The following is a 12,792-nucleotide window of genomic DNA, read 5'->3' as shown; positions in this document are numbered from 1 at the left end:
ACTAATCAATCAGCTGTTGATTTACTAGTAAGTAGGTAGGATTTATGTTCTACCACAACCTTTCCCAATGATCTCGGCTATTCCACAGAAATTTACCTTTGTCTCTCCAGTCTCTAAGCAAAATACAAGGGAGACAAACTCCTCTGTGCTGCCTCTCTGTGCTCTGCCGGCTGCCCAGCCCAGGTGCCAGGGGACTTTCTGTTCGTGCAGGCAGATGGCGGCTGCTGTGGCAGAGCCGAACCACCCGGGACCGTGCTCAGCCATGGCCCTCGCTGCCGCTCCGGAGAGGAGCAGCTCGCGTTTCTCTGCCAGGTTTGCTGCCAGCTGTTCGTAGCACTGTGATAAATAGGGGGAATGATTTGGCCAGTTGCCTGTGTTTAGTTAAGAGTGGCAGAGTGTTTTCCTTTCTTACCCACTGAGCGTGCAAGACAAAATGAGTCCTGGTATTCAGACTGGTGCACCTACTCGATGGTAATGCAGAGAGGGCTCCTGCCACCTGCAGCTGGCTGTTTTGAAAGGAAAGACAAGTTGGCCTTGTCCATCCTAGTCACTGGGTCCTCTGCAGTGAGTACAGAGCTTGTATGACTTTGAGCTTGTCCTTACTAGCACACTTGCCATTCATCTTAGAGCATTTTCTCAGAGCACTTTTACTGGTATAAAATTACTTAGTAATACAACCACCCTTCCTCCTCCCCCTGGGACCAAGAGGGGGCATACTTTGGAGAGCCAAAGACAAAGACTTTTTTCACCAAGATGGAATCAAATTATTGGTGAGGATAACCGATGGAAAATGATGCTATCACTATTGCCATATCAGTCCAATACAATTTTGGTAAGCTTTGTGTTTTATTGGTAACACCAAATGCCCAAGCATTCAGCTAATACCAGCACTGGTTTTTAGGGAATAGTTAGGAGCGGGGTGGTTTATTATGAGCAAGATGACTGGTTTCCAAAGACTGCTGCTCATTATTCATGTTAGGCAAGGATATCCACTGGAACTACAAATGAACATAATTAGGACTATTGCTCTGAATAGAATAATAATACTAGATCAGCAGATGGGAGAATGGAGTCAGGTACATTTATCCAAGGCACTGTAGGGAATTAATATCATATTAATGAATGTAAACGAAGTAACACGTTCTGAGGATCTCAAGTCCAACATTAAAGAGGATGCAGATGGGAAGTGATTTAGTTTATCCTTCATTGTGTTGTTAATTGTTGTTATTGTAGATAATTATAATGAACCCATCCTCACTGCCTCTAGGCAGACTATCCACTGGATTGTGGATAAACAGGAATGGTATACAAACAATTTTACATTGCCACAAAATGGTGCTAGGTACTTTAGTGTCTATGCTTTTTTGGCATTTACATCATCAAAAATTGCAGTTTCCTGAATTATAATTTCTTGCAGGCAATTTTACACCGGTCCACGTGGAAATTGCTCATTGCCAAGTGTGTCATTTCATTGTCACTGTCCAAGCCTCAGGATCTGTACTCATTTCAGAACAGAAAAAAGTAATTATACACTTCTTATGTTCATATTTCTGCTTAAGAGAGTGCTGCAGCATCACTTCTAAATCTGCTCTTCTTAGAGAGAGGATGATGTCCATATGGTCAAGAGTCCTCAGTGCCAGGACTCTACACCTGGGGCCACATTTTTCCAAAGTGCTCAGTTGCTATTCGGGTGCTGTGGGGACCAGAATTTCATCCACTCTGATGCTTGTGACTAGTTTTCCAAGGAGCTGCTGTTGCTGGATGTTGGTAACTGTGGTAGTTGGCTGTTTGAGATCTGGAAGACATATGGTTATCTTAGTTATCCATGTAGTTGCATCATGGCTCTCGGTTAAGCCAGGATTCATTGCAGGCTGGATTTAGGGGGAGTCTTTCTCCTGATATGCAGGTGCAGTCTGTAGCGAAAATTCCCATGAGAGATGGAACTCACAGTGCCTTAGAACATATAAATGTGTTCCTTAAGCAAGCTGAAAGTGCCAAATTTAGCTCAGCTTAGAGGGTAAACGTAGCTGTGTTAAGCAAACAATTGCTTTAGATTTAAATCCATTAACTTCTCCCTGTTTTTCAGGAAACATAGAGGCTTCAAGCAGCTGAGCTGAAAAGAGCTTGGGATGCAGCTAATGCATTTAGCACAAGGAAACTATTTGTTCAGTCTCAAGCTGTATAGGAAATGTGGATCTTCCCTAGTGGAGTTTGTGACAGACAAATCAGGAATGTAACAAAAATGCAAAAATGCCAGAGAGAAAAAGTATGGGTGGCACGTGAAATGAGGAGCTTGGCCCAGAGGTAATTTTTGTGCTTTGACACATCTGGCACATCAGAGATGCAGATTTGCTGCCCCTTGTCTAGTGTGTAAGTGCTCTGTTGAAAACAGAAGAGGTGACAAACAAAAGAAGTTAACCCCAACGTGGCATTGGACTCCTGCCCTTGTGAAATGCATCTGGGGGTAAAAGGGAAATTCTTTCTGCGTGATGATAAAAGTAACGTTGAGATAAAGATTCCTCTAAAGCAATGGGCATTTTTAAAAATAAGAAAAGCCATTTCTCAGTGTCATGTTCTCACACAAGGAGCAATCAAGTATTTGAAAATAATGGAAAGTGATTGGGAATCTGGGACTGCATCATCCTGAGCTTGCTTTTGCCGCTGACACTAACAGATCCTTAACTCTTCTTCACTAAGAGAATTAGTGGAGTATTATTTTTAATTGTGCAGTTTGCATTTAATAAAGAGAAGCAGTTGACAAGACACAGGGAGACAAACCCTCTTCTTCACTGAATGTGTGTTTTCCCTGCATTTTGCATGCCAAAGCATTTAGTTAATACCTCTGTATAGCCTGTCCTGTTTATTTGACATTCAGGGACTCGATAGTTTATCTTCTGAAAACAGGTGTTTCAGCATAAACATTCAAATGAGCTGGGAAAATCTGCAAGAAGTTAAAAAAACCACCTTTTAAGTAGTGGAAGAATCAAAAGCATGTGGCTTATTTTTGACGTGGGTTTGAAAACCAGCTGAGACGATATGAAAGGGAAGTACATCAAGCATCAAATGCCATCTTATGCTGAAAAGCTGCTATGCCAACCTTGAGATTTTCAATACTCTAATTTTAAAAAATTATTGTCAACTAACGTAATTTCTCTTCTAAGTATATTTAAATATCTTCAGCGACTTGGAATAGAGTGTTAGTTCTACTCTGAATGGCGCTGATGTTTCTGCACACATGCGTGCTACGGAGATGCTCCGTAATGGTACTTGTCAGGAAGAAGGTGACATTGTGGGAAAGGAGTGGAGGAGATGGAGGTGTACTTTAGGCAACTTCTTAGGCACGAATTAAAAAAAAAAAAGATTGTACTCTGTTCAGGGTGAGAAATTAAATAAGTCAGGTGATCACTAATTTCAGTGTAGAGAGAGTTCACATGTACAGGAAACTTATTTTAAGTTTCAAATAGAAAAAATTCAACATAATAAAAAAAGTTGAGTGGACTGATTCTGAAATTTCGTGTGCTAAGGAATCTAAAACTTTGGCTAAAGAGTCAGGAATGGTGCTCAGTCTCAGTCTTTAGCATTAACATAATCCTAGGATTATGTTAATGGATTCCTGGCTTTACTTCCCCAAGTAATCCATGCATTAATTTTAGATTAAAACGAAACAAAACAGAACTCACCATTTTAAAGAGTTTTGTTGTTTGCTTGGGTTTCTTTTAAATGTTTCAAGGGGATATCAAATTGAAGTATTTTGCATTTTCCAATGCTTTTATTGATGGAAAGGGCTTGCAAAATTTATTCATTGGTTTTGGTCCCATAGAAGCTGTGTTTGTCACAAAAATGAACAATTTCCCAGAAGCAATTATTGGTAGAGTTGGTAGATACACAGCAGCTAGAGCGCAAAAGAGTAGAAACAAAACTGGGAGGTGGAAATCTATCTTTTCTGCTGCTTTTGGCAGTTGGAGTGTTATTGCTGAAGGTTACACATATGCCTGGACCCGTGAAGGATGCTGCAAAAGCACAGTAACAAATTTTAAGAGATTTGCTAGCTCCACCACCGAAATGATTAGCACCGTCTTCTTTAATGATTTGATACTTCTACCAGAGAATAATTATAAAGTGAAATCCGAAGTCAGCGGTCTGACTGATTTCTAACTGCTTTATCCCCTTGTTAAGGGGATACGCTGTCTCAGAGATCAGCTTCTGCGGTGCATATGAAGAGATGAATTGCAGTTAGAAAGCCTAACCTTTTCAAGAGAGAAGAAGCACACAAAAAATATTCTTATGGTAAATCAGTCATTGCAACTGCTGTTGAAATCCTTGTAATGAGGCAAGGGATGTTATTTTCATGGCTCATTGGAAGCCACACAATTTTTGGTTCTCAGTCAAAGCGTGCCGTTGTTTTCTGGACTTCTTTGGCCAAAAATAATGTCAACAGCGCTGTCTGCTTTGTCCTTGGGCTCTTTCATTGGACACATCTCTTGGTGTCTCCTGACACTGCTCATAGGATTTAAAAACACCCTCTGCCTGGAGGCACTGCCCCTCTGCTCCACCACGCTGGAGCCTGGCACTCTTCAGAGAGCAAACAGTTGCCGTGTTTACCTTGGCTCCATTTATAAAGGTCGAAATTGCTTGGAAAGCAATAGAGACACACTTTTGAAATATCAAACTCTTGTATTTGAACAGATTGCTTATTATATTATGCTCGATGGGGGTGAAGAAGTCAAGGCCTGGATCACTGAAAAAACGAACCAGCAGCATCTGTTGCTACCTCCAGACATACTTAGCAACATGCACCTGAGCAGGGAAATGTTTTAAATGAGTACTTGGCTTTATTTTCAGAGACTTGCCCACTGAATATGACACAACACACCCAAAGCTCCAAAAAGTCACTGATGTGCTGCCACTTAAGGAGCAAGAGAACATAAACCAGCTGGATGTTGTGCTTCCTGGAAAATTAACTGTACAGCCTTGGCGTAGTCTGCGCATGCAGGCATTTAGTCTGGAAACAATAGAAATGCACTCAGCTGTATTCAAACGTGTCAGCAGTTACGTGAACAGTTGACAGAGCTCTTTGGAAGTGGGTGCTCAGTGCACTTGAGATGATAATGTGGTTACATGAGCAGGATCAGTGCAGAACCCTTTCTTAGTGTCTCTTCTCATCGCCTTCCCTCCCACACGCCCTGTGCTTTTTTGCATTCCTAAACATATGGCCAGTCACAGGCAGTGTAAATACCAAGAAGGAAATTTGTCCAACAACTTCTAAACTGGCTTGTGCATATTTCATGTGGTGTCTAATTGGTAAATATTTATAAGCACTTGGAATATTTGACATGATGGTTTATTTAAAAATTTCATTTCAAATCCAGCATGTAATATTACTGGCTTTCTGCTCCCTCCTCCTTCCCCCTTTCTCTTACCTTTATTTTCTTTCTACAGCCGCTTTTATTTGGGGGAGTTTTCTTTTCATTTTTATAGAATTATGTTTTATTTCTTTTCTGCTGCTTCTCCTCAATATGATAATCTAAGCAATGAAGTATTTCTCTCCATTATATATGTATAGGTGTGATGTAGGTTAAATACAAAAAGCAAAGAGCTTCAAGGAAACAGAAAGAGAGGCTCTGTGCAGCGTACCTACAGCTTTCATTTGCACAGCATGTTTAATGCTATCCTGAAATGCCAGATTTACTGCCAAGTACTCAGCTCCTGCATTGCTCACAGACAGGAGGTGGGATTCAGCCGATTTGTGCCGTGCAGTCGATCTGTGAACGCGAGCACACAGAGGCTTTCTGGTGCTACGATAGCCCCAGTCACAGTTGCCGGACGTTCATGCCCATTGGTTCCAGAAATCTTGGATTTGTGTGGAAGCCCTCAAATTCCAGTGGAGCAGATTTATAAGACAGATAATATACCATGGGCAGAGCCCTTGAGAAATGGTGACTTTAATATGTAGCCATCATCCTCTGTCTGCGCCCCTTTTCCTCCTTTTATTTGACCAAAAAAAAAAGTGTATTGCTAAGCAGCATTACGCTCTGTTTTTTTTCTAGAAAAACTTCTGTAGATTAAATCATTCTGAGATAAATATGTGGTTAGATATTCAAAGGGAAACTCTTCTGTGATACTAGTTTTTTTGATCACAACTCTGACCCTGAAGCTTTAGTATAGGCTAATAGAACAATTAGTTGTATGCAAGACAGCAGTAAAAACGGTGAATTTTGGAATTATCTCTGGTTGGAATATCTAGTGATGGGTTGTGATTCCTGCCCTGCCGTTTATGGATGTTTTTTGGAAGCACTTATTAGAGTGGATTTAATTAGATGTCCTCAATGGTGACATATGGAGCGATTCATGAACAGTGTACTTCTGTATTTGTGTGTCATGTGCTATCCTGTGAGTTTGTGGCCCCATTTCCAGTAACAACAGAGCAGTGAATAATCTACAATGATTGCAACCAAAAAAAATGGCAGGTTGATTGACAAACTTATCCCCCTTTGAAATTACCAAAGCTGAAAAGAAGATTGCTTCAGTGCTTCACTGAAACACATCCTTGCATGTATTTTATTGGCATCAGCAGGACTTGAACATAAGCTCAAGTGTGTTTCTGAATCTGGGACTGGGAAGGCAGAAGGCTCAGAAGCAACTTTGAGCTGGAAGATATTTGTAATTGCATATAAAATGGTCTGATCCTCTTATTTTCTGAACCATTGGCCCCACTTCAGTTTCTGGCGAAAGCTCATCTGCACCGAGGGGTTCAGCAAATCTCAGTTTTGCTCACTCTATCTTGCAGCTTCGAGGCCAGACTTCTCTATGTGCCATCCAAAGTGCACCTGTAATGCTGGCATTTCAGAGGTAGGCTCCCATGGATGAAGAAGTTTCTTTTGAATCCTTGACTGTGATTGCTTTTGAAATAGTTTTGGGGTTTTTTTTCATTAACTAAATAGCCAAGATAGTTTGCTGGTCTTACTTTTTCTCATTTCTTTTAACTTTTTACTCAGACTGTATCCCTCTGATATGAAACAGCTCTTTTCTGAAGAAATCTGGGTGGTTTTGAACAGATGTGGAGACACGACAGAGTTCATTTAGAACATAATCAACGGATAATAATAGGGTACTCAGAGATATCGCAGTGAATGACAAGTACCATCAGCCTTTTTAAAAGAGCAAAATTAGACATTTTTAACTCCACATGCACAACAGTGTTAGAAGAAGCAGGAAATGACTGATTTGGAATCCTTTTACTATGTTCTAGTTTTTAAAAAATGATATTGTAGCATTCTCAAGCATTAACCTGATCCTTCTCTGCTCGCTGTCTCGATAGCAAATAAAATACTGTTCCGTGTGTTACTTGAAGCAGACTGGCTCTCTTGTGTACTTAGGTGTATCCTTCACCTTCCTCCCTGAGGCTTGAGAGCGCTCAGCTTGTCAGGATGAGGCCCCAGCATCCCTCATGTGTTATTTGCAGTTTTCATTACTGTAAAGATCCATCTGTTTTATGAAACTCATATTCCTCAAACTTCTATAATGTGGTTGCTAATCGGAGCACTTGGGAAGGTTTTGGTTATTGTCGTTGCCTGTGTCTGGTTTTGCAATGCTGCCAAGAGGACTGAGCTGGATTTCATGTCTCCAGCTGTGAGTTGTTTCTTGTGATGGGAGGGAGGATCACCCGCTTGCAGCCCACTGCCTGGGTCCCCCCTGAAATCTATTTGGACGGGAAGGACCATGCAGGCCTGGCCTGGGGGTTGAACCCAGCTGGTGGAGGCAGCAGTGGAACGGGGACTGGCTCTTTGCACTCCAAGACACAGTGGCAGTCTGCTCCTCTGTCTCCTGGTAGAGTCACCAGGCGTCCTCAGGGCTCTGATCTTCAAAAATATTGGTGTAACAAAAAATAACTGGAAATGCGTTCTGGTTCTCCTGCACTTCTTCCTCCTGACTCTTCCAGCCCAGGCTATCCCTTGCCCTGGGGCTGCAGCCTCCTGTCCTATGCAAAAGCGAGCCCCGCCACTGTCCCAGCACTCTTTCGTGCAGGGTATGCAGCATCGCAGATGATGCCAAATGTGTGAAATACAGACAGTTTATACAGCACTGGCACATGCACCAATGTAGCTTGCATGCTGCTTGTAAATCTTCTTGGCTTCCTGGAGTTTTTACCGTGCGTCATGACTTGCAATTCACTATTTTATATGCAGGTAGGTCATCTCTGCTTGCGTCATCAAGGCTACACTACGCCAGCCAGGGTCAGGAGAAGCTTGGCTGTCAGTCTCCCGCTAATCTCAGTTTTTAGTAAAGATACCTTCGATAACTTGTTCTCACAAAGGGAAAGTCACTGACATTAGGAGAGTCACTGAATGGCTGTGTCCTCACCGTCAGACTGAACACGATTTTCTGTGCTGACTGTGAGCATTAAGGAAGCCAGAACAAAGGTGACAAATGCTTTTGTAAAAGGGATCATCAGAAGCCACAGTAGGTTCAGTGATCATTGAGACTTGTCTTGACACGTGAGCAGTGTCTCCTGAGAGCAGTAAGCAGCTCTCCTGCCTGGCTGCAGATTAGTTGGAAAGCTATTTTATTTTATTTTATTTTATTTTATTTTATTTTATTTTATTTTATTTTATTTATACCGCCTATATTTTGGGTAGATTGTGTTGCTGCTTGTGTCTACTTAAAAATTGGAGTAAATAATTTTGAACAGAAAAATCATTCATAGTCTCTGCAAATGTAGAGAACAAGTGAAAACATTAGGCTCAGCGATGTGAATAAAGTTGTGTCTTGATGGCATTTTCCAGCTGGGAGCCCGTCATTTACTGTTGCTTTAGAAGAACTTTTCTAGTTGCTAACTAAACTGCTTTCCTTAAGGAAAAGAAAGCAAAAGAGGAAAAATAATCTGAGCTAATACATCCTAGATGTTCAGATGATGTGGAATTGGTGATCAGAATTACCTAAGGTGTGCTGGCTAAGGGATAAGCTTGTAAACTTTGCACACAGTGCATATAGAATGGTATTAAAGCTAAGCAGAGTTTTCACCCTTTTTTTTTTAGGCCTGCTGGGCCAATGGTGTGCCTCCATCACCTGTGGCAGCTGGGCGTTTCATTCTCAGACCACGGCTATTTTCAGATCTATCTCTATTTGCTGTCCTTCACAATTCCTGCAGCTATTTCAAAGCTGGTATTTGTGTTTGGGCATCTACTCTCTTAGTGAACAGAAAAGCTTTCTATTTATTGAAATTCATCTCGGTATGGTGAAGATTAAAGCACGGAATTGATTAGAGAGGAGTGCTTTGATTCCATAAAGTACAATCTGTCCTTCGTTTACATTTCAGACCTTACTTCACCCCATATTTGATAACATTCGCTCCACAAGTCCTATCTCCACAAAACACTTAGGTACTAGATTTAGATGCAAATGTACAATTATTTTCTGCCTGAACCTTGAGGACATCTTGAATCTTAGCGCACTAAATTGGCACATGTATAGAAACCTCAGTGCCCCACTTTCTGCGATGGGGCACGCGCCTGCTCTACCAGAGATAAATGCTTGCTTGTTATATTATGTATCCTTTTAATGGAGAATTGAAGTTCTTGCTGAAAAATTAGAGCATGCGGTCTGACTACAGCACTCGAGGAGGAAACGGGAAACCCAGATTTCAACCTTTTTGGTAGCTAAGGGGATGTAAACATACAAGCTCCACCTTGCAGAAGGTCTCGCCACTAAAATACAGACTAGTCCCCATCTCTCCTCCTCAGGCCCTTCTCCTAAACACCTATCAGAAATGGCATCTTCTTGTTTCTGCGAGGATGCTCTAATCCCAGCACTGAAGGGCTTTCTGCTCCCCTGCGACTGTTGAATTTTTCTGCATTGAGTGAAGCAGCTCTTCATAGCCTTCAGTGTACAGGAGAGCATAGTAAGCAAAGCTGGGACACAAAGACACATTAAAAGCAACCTCAGACCTCTGACAAAGTCATTAAAACAACTTATTTAAAAAATACTCATTATCAAGGGCATCTCAGTTCTGAAGGGGAAAAACTGTCCGAGGAAATGTAGCCACCTCTAGTAACACAGGGTTTTAGACAGTGCAGCTCTCCCTAACTAATGAATGTTTGCACAGTGCTTTGAGATCTTTGCCTAACAAGGAAGACTAATATGTTGCTATGTGTAAATGTTAGAATTAATAATTTAGAAAATATAGGAGTACAAAGCCAGGTTACTCTTATCATTTCATCAAAGCCAGGTTTAACTATCTTCTTTTTTTGGCTGCTGGCTTAATTAGATAAGCTGCTGAATTTAATTAACTCATCAAACCTAATTTGAAAAGATCTCTCAAGTCAGTAAGAGCTTGTCTTCTGCTTATTATTTCTATTTGTTGCATCGAGTCTTTAATATCACCATTTTGTTAGGATATTAATGGTAGCCTTAATTGTGTTCTAATTTACTGCATTTACACAGGTGGTGTCAGTTTCCTCATTTTTTAAGTGTCAGCTTGTGAAAATCAATCACAATTTAATTTAAGGCTGTGAAATTACTCTTCTAGCCCTCTGTCAAGTCAGCTACATACTATCTCTTTTCCCGTAAGTGTAATTTGGGTTTGCAAGGTGAAATTATTTCAGAGGAAATCAAGTTGAGTTTCTGAAGTCCCATTTCCAGAAGAAGTGTTATGACAAAAATTATTCTCTGGATGCTCTTTTGGGACTATTTAACCAAATTGTTGGGTAATAAATTTGAAACTTAAATTTGTATTACAACTATATGATTCATTTGAAGACATCTGCGTGTGACGCTGCAACTTGTTGTACTGGCCTGAAACTCCTTGGAAGTTACTGAAGAAAGAATTACTAGTGAAGAATTTAAATTGTAAAATTTGTTGTAAATTCCAACCCATTAGAAGGACTTTCATTTGTCCCTCTTTTCACATTCCTAGAAGATATGCCACACAGAGAGGAGAGGTCAAGCAATTGCTTACAATCAAAATTTCTCTATAAATTATTTACTTGTTCATCTATAAGGCATGCACTGTTGTAGTGTAAACTATGTTGTTGATAGAAACATTTCCAATTAAATTTGGAGGAGTTCACGTATATTTGTGAAAAGCTAGGTATATCCTGGCCAAAATCAAATGCTTTCTTACTACTCCAGCCAGGAGTTTTGCAGAAGTAACCTTGCCCACAATTGCGTTCTCTTGGTTTTATTTGTTTGAGGTGTACTTTCAAATGCACAATTAAATAACTTTTGTTTCTCTGTTTTCCCTTAGAACGACTATAGGAAGCTATCTATGCAATGCAAGGACTTCGTCGTGGGGGTGCTGGACCTTTGCAGAGACACTGAAGAAGTAGAGGCGATTCTCAACGGAGATGTGAACATACATCTGTGCCCCGAGCACCACCGGCCAAGTCTAAGCAGGATTAAACTTGCTATTAAATATGAGGTCAAAAAGGTAAGCTGTTTTTTGGGTCCTTGGTGGATACATCTCCACATCTAAATTATGCTTCCTTGATGTCACCTGGAAAATAATAAATGAAAGATACATTTCAGTGGGACCAGGACTATGCCTAAAAATGTAATATCTTATGGCCTGATGTGCATTTTCTCACATACTTTAATGTGGAGAAGGGTATTTGCAAAGGACACGTTACAGCAGGTATGGCATTTATTTTAAAGTGATAGACATGAATGTATAGATGGCCGAAGGGACTGCCCATAGTGCACAGTGCTTCTTGTGCACATCATGACTATGAATCTCTGAAGACTTCAGCAGGGACCAAAATTTGTTACCATGCCAAACTGATCGCCTTTCTTCCCGCACTGTGATCTACATGAAGGTAGGGGATGAACCTAGCAGATGCTGTGGCATCTTTGGCCACAAATTATAAAAGCAGAGAATTTAGTCCAGATCCTCACCATTCCCAAACCATCTGTCTTTCCTTCAAACTAAATCTTCTGCTTAGACCAAGGATATATCTGGACTCTGCAGTTTGACTGAAGTCAGTAGACCGAAGTCTCCAGTCTCGCCTCTTCTCAAATGCTCCCTGACCACTCCGCTCTGATTCACATCTGCTTTTAGTCTTCAAATCCACTTGTAACCATCAAAAATGTTACCTTTTCTGTAATCTTATGGAAAAAACATATACAAAAAGCAACAATTTTGTCATAGTCAAGATCCTTTACGGCAGTGTGGTGGAAAGTGGAATTTAAATTTTAAAAAAATAAGTTTTGTATTTTTGGAATTTGTAAATTTAATGGTTGGACTCTATGATCTCAAAGGTCTTTTCCAACCTAAATGATTCTATGATCTTATTGTTTTATTCAGAATTAGATCAAAACTTCAAAAATCAATTTATTATTAACTTGGAATTTTGATTTTTTTGAAAGCTTGTGAATGTAGATAAAAAGCAATAAAAAGTGATAGATTCTCAGCTTCCACTCTCCTAGAGCTCCAGATCCATATTCTAAGAGTTCAGATTTCCACCAAGTCTACGAAATAGAAGGAAGTTGTATATTTTAAGGAAAAACATACTGATGGACCTTTAGAAGTATTTTAAACAAACATTTAGCTTTATGGAAGTATGTTGTGTGAATGGAAAATTTGATTCTGGCAAATCCTAGGTCTGGGTGGTCCCAATTAATTGCTCCTACAATATGCATTGATGGAAACTGGGCTCCTGCTACGGGACTCAGAGAGCGTTCCAAATTTTCAAGCTAACATCTGCTCTCTCTTTCCCCTCCCAAACTCGCCACCTGCTTCAGTTTGCCTCTTGACTGCGTTACTGTGCTGGCCAGAGAAGGTCTTTTCCTGTTATGAAA

General features: G+C 40.6%; 1 protein-coding gene across 4 annotated transcripts in view; it reads left to right on the top strand.

Annotated features, from left to right (window-relative positions):
• The window catches only part of TRPC7 (transient receptor potential cation channel subfamily C member 7), an 81,758-nt gene that overhangs the window by 19,562 nt on the left and 49,404 nt on the right, over nucleotides 1-12,792 (top strand). For all 4 annotated transcript variants that reach the window (XM_063349487.1, XM_063349486.1, XM_063349485.1 and 1 more), the window contains exon 3: nucleotides 11,243-11,425. In XM_063349487.1, coding sequence (XP_063205557.1) covers nucleotides 11,243-11,425 — 183 coding nt within the window. The remainder of the gene's footprint in view (nucleotides 1-11,242; nucleotides 11,426-12,792) is intronic.

The sequence above is a fragment of the Chroicocephalus ridibundus genome, chromosome 11, assembly GCF_963924245.1.
Source record: "Chroicocephalus ridibundus chromosome 11, bChrRid1.1, whole genome shotgun sequence".
Taxonomy (NCBI): Eukaryota; Metazoa; Chordata; class Aves; order Charadriiformes; family Laridae; genus Chroicocephalus; species Chroicocephalus ridibundus.
The sequence above is the reverse complement of the archived record's forward strand: the minus strand, read 5'-3'. Positions and strand labels throughout refer to the sequence as shown.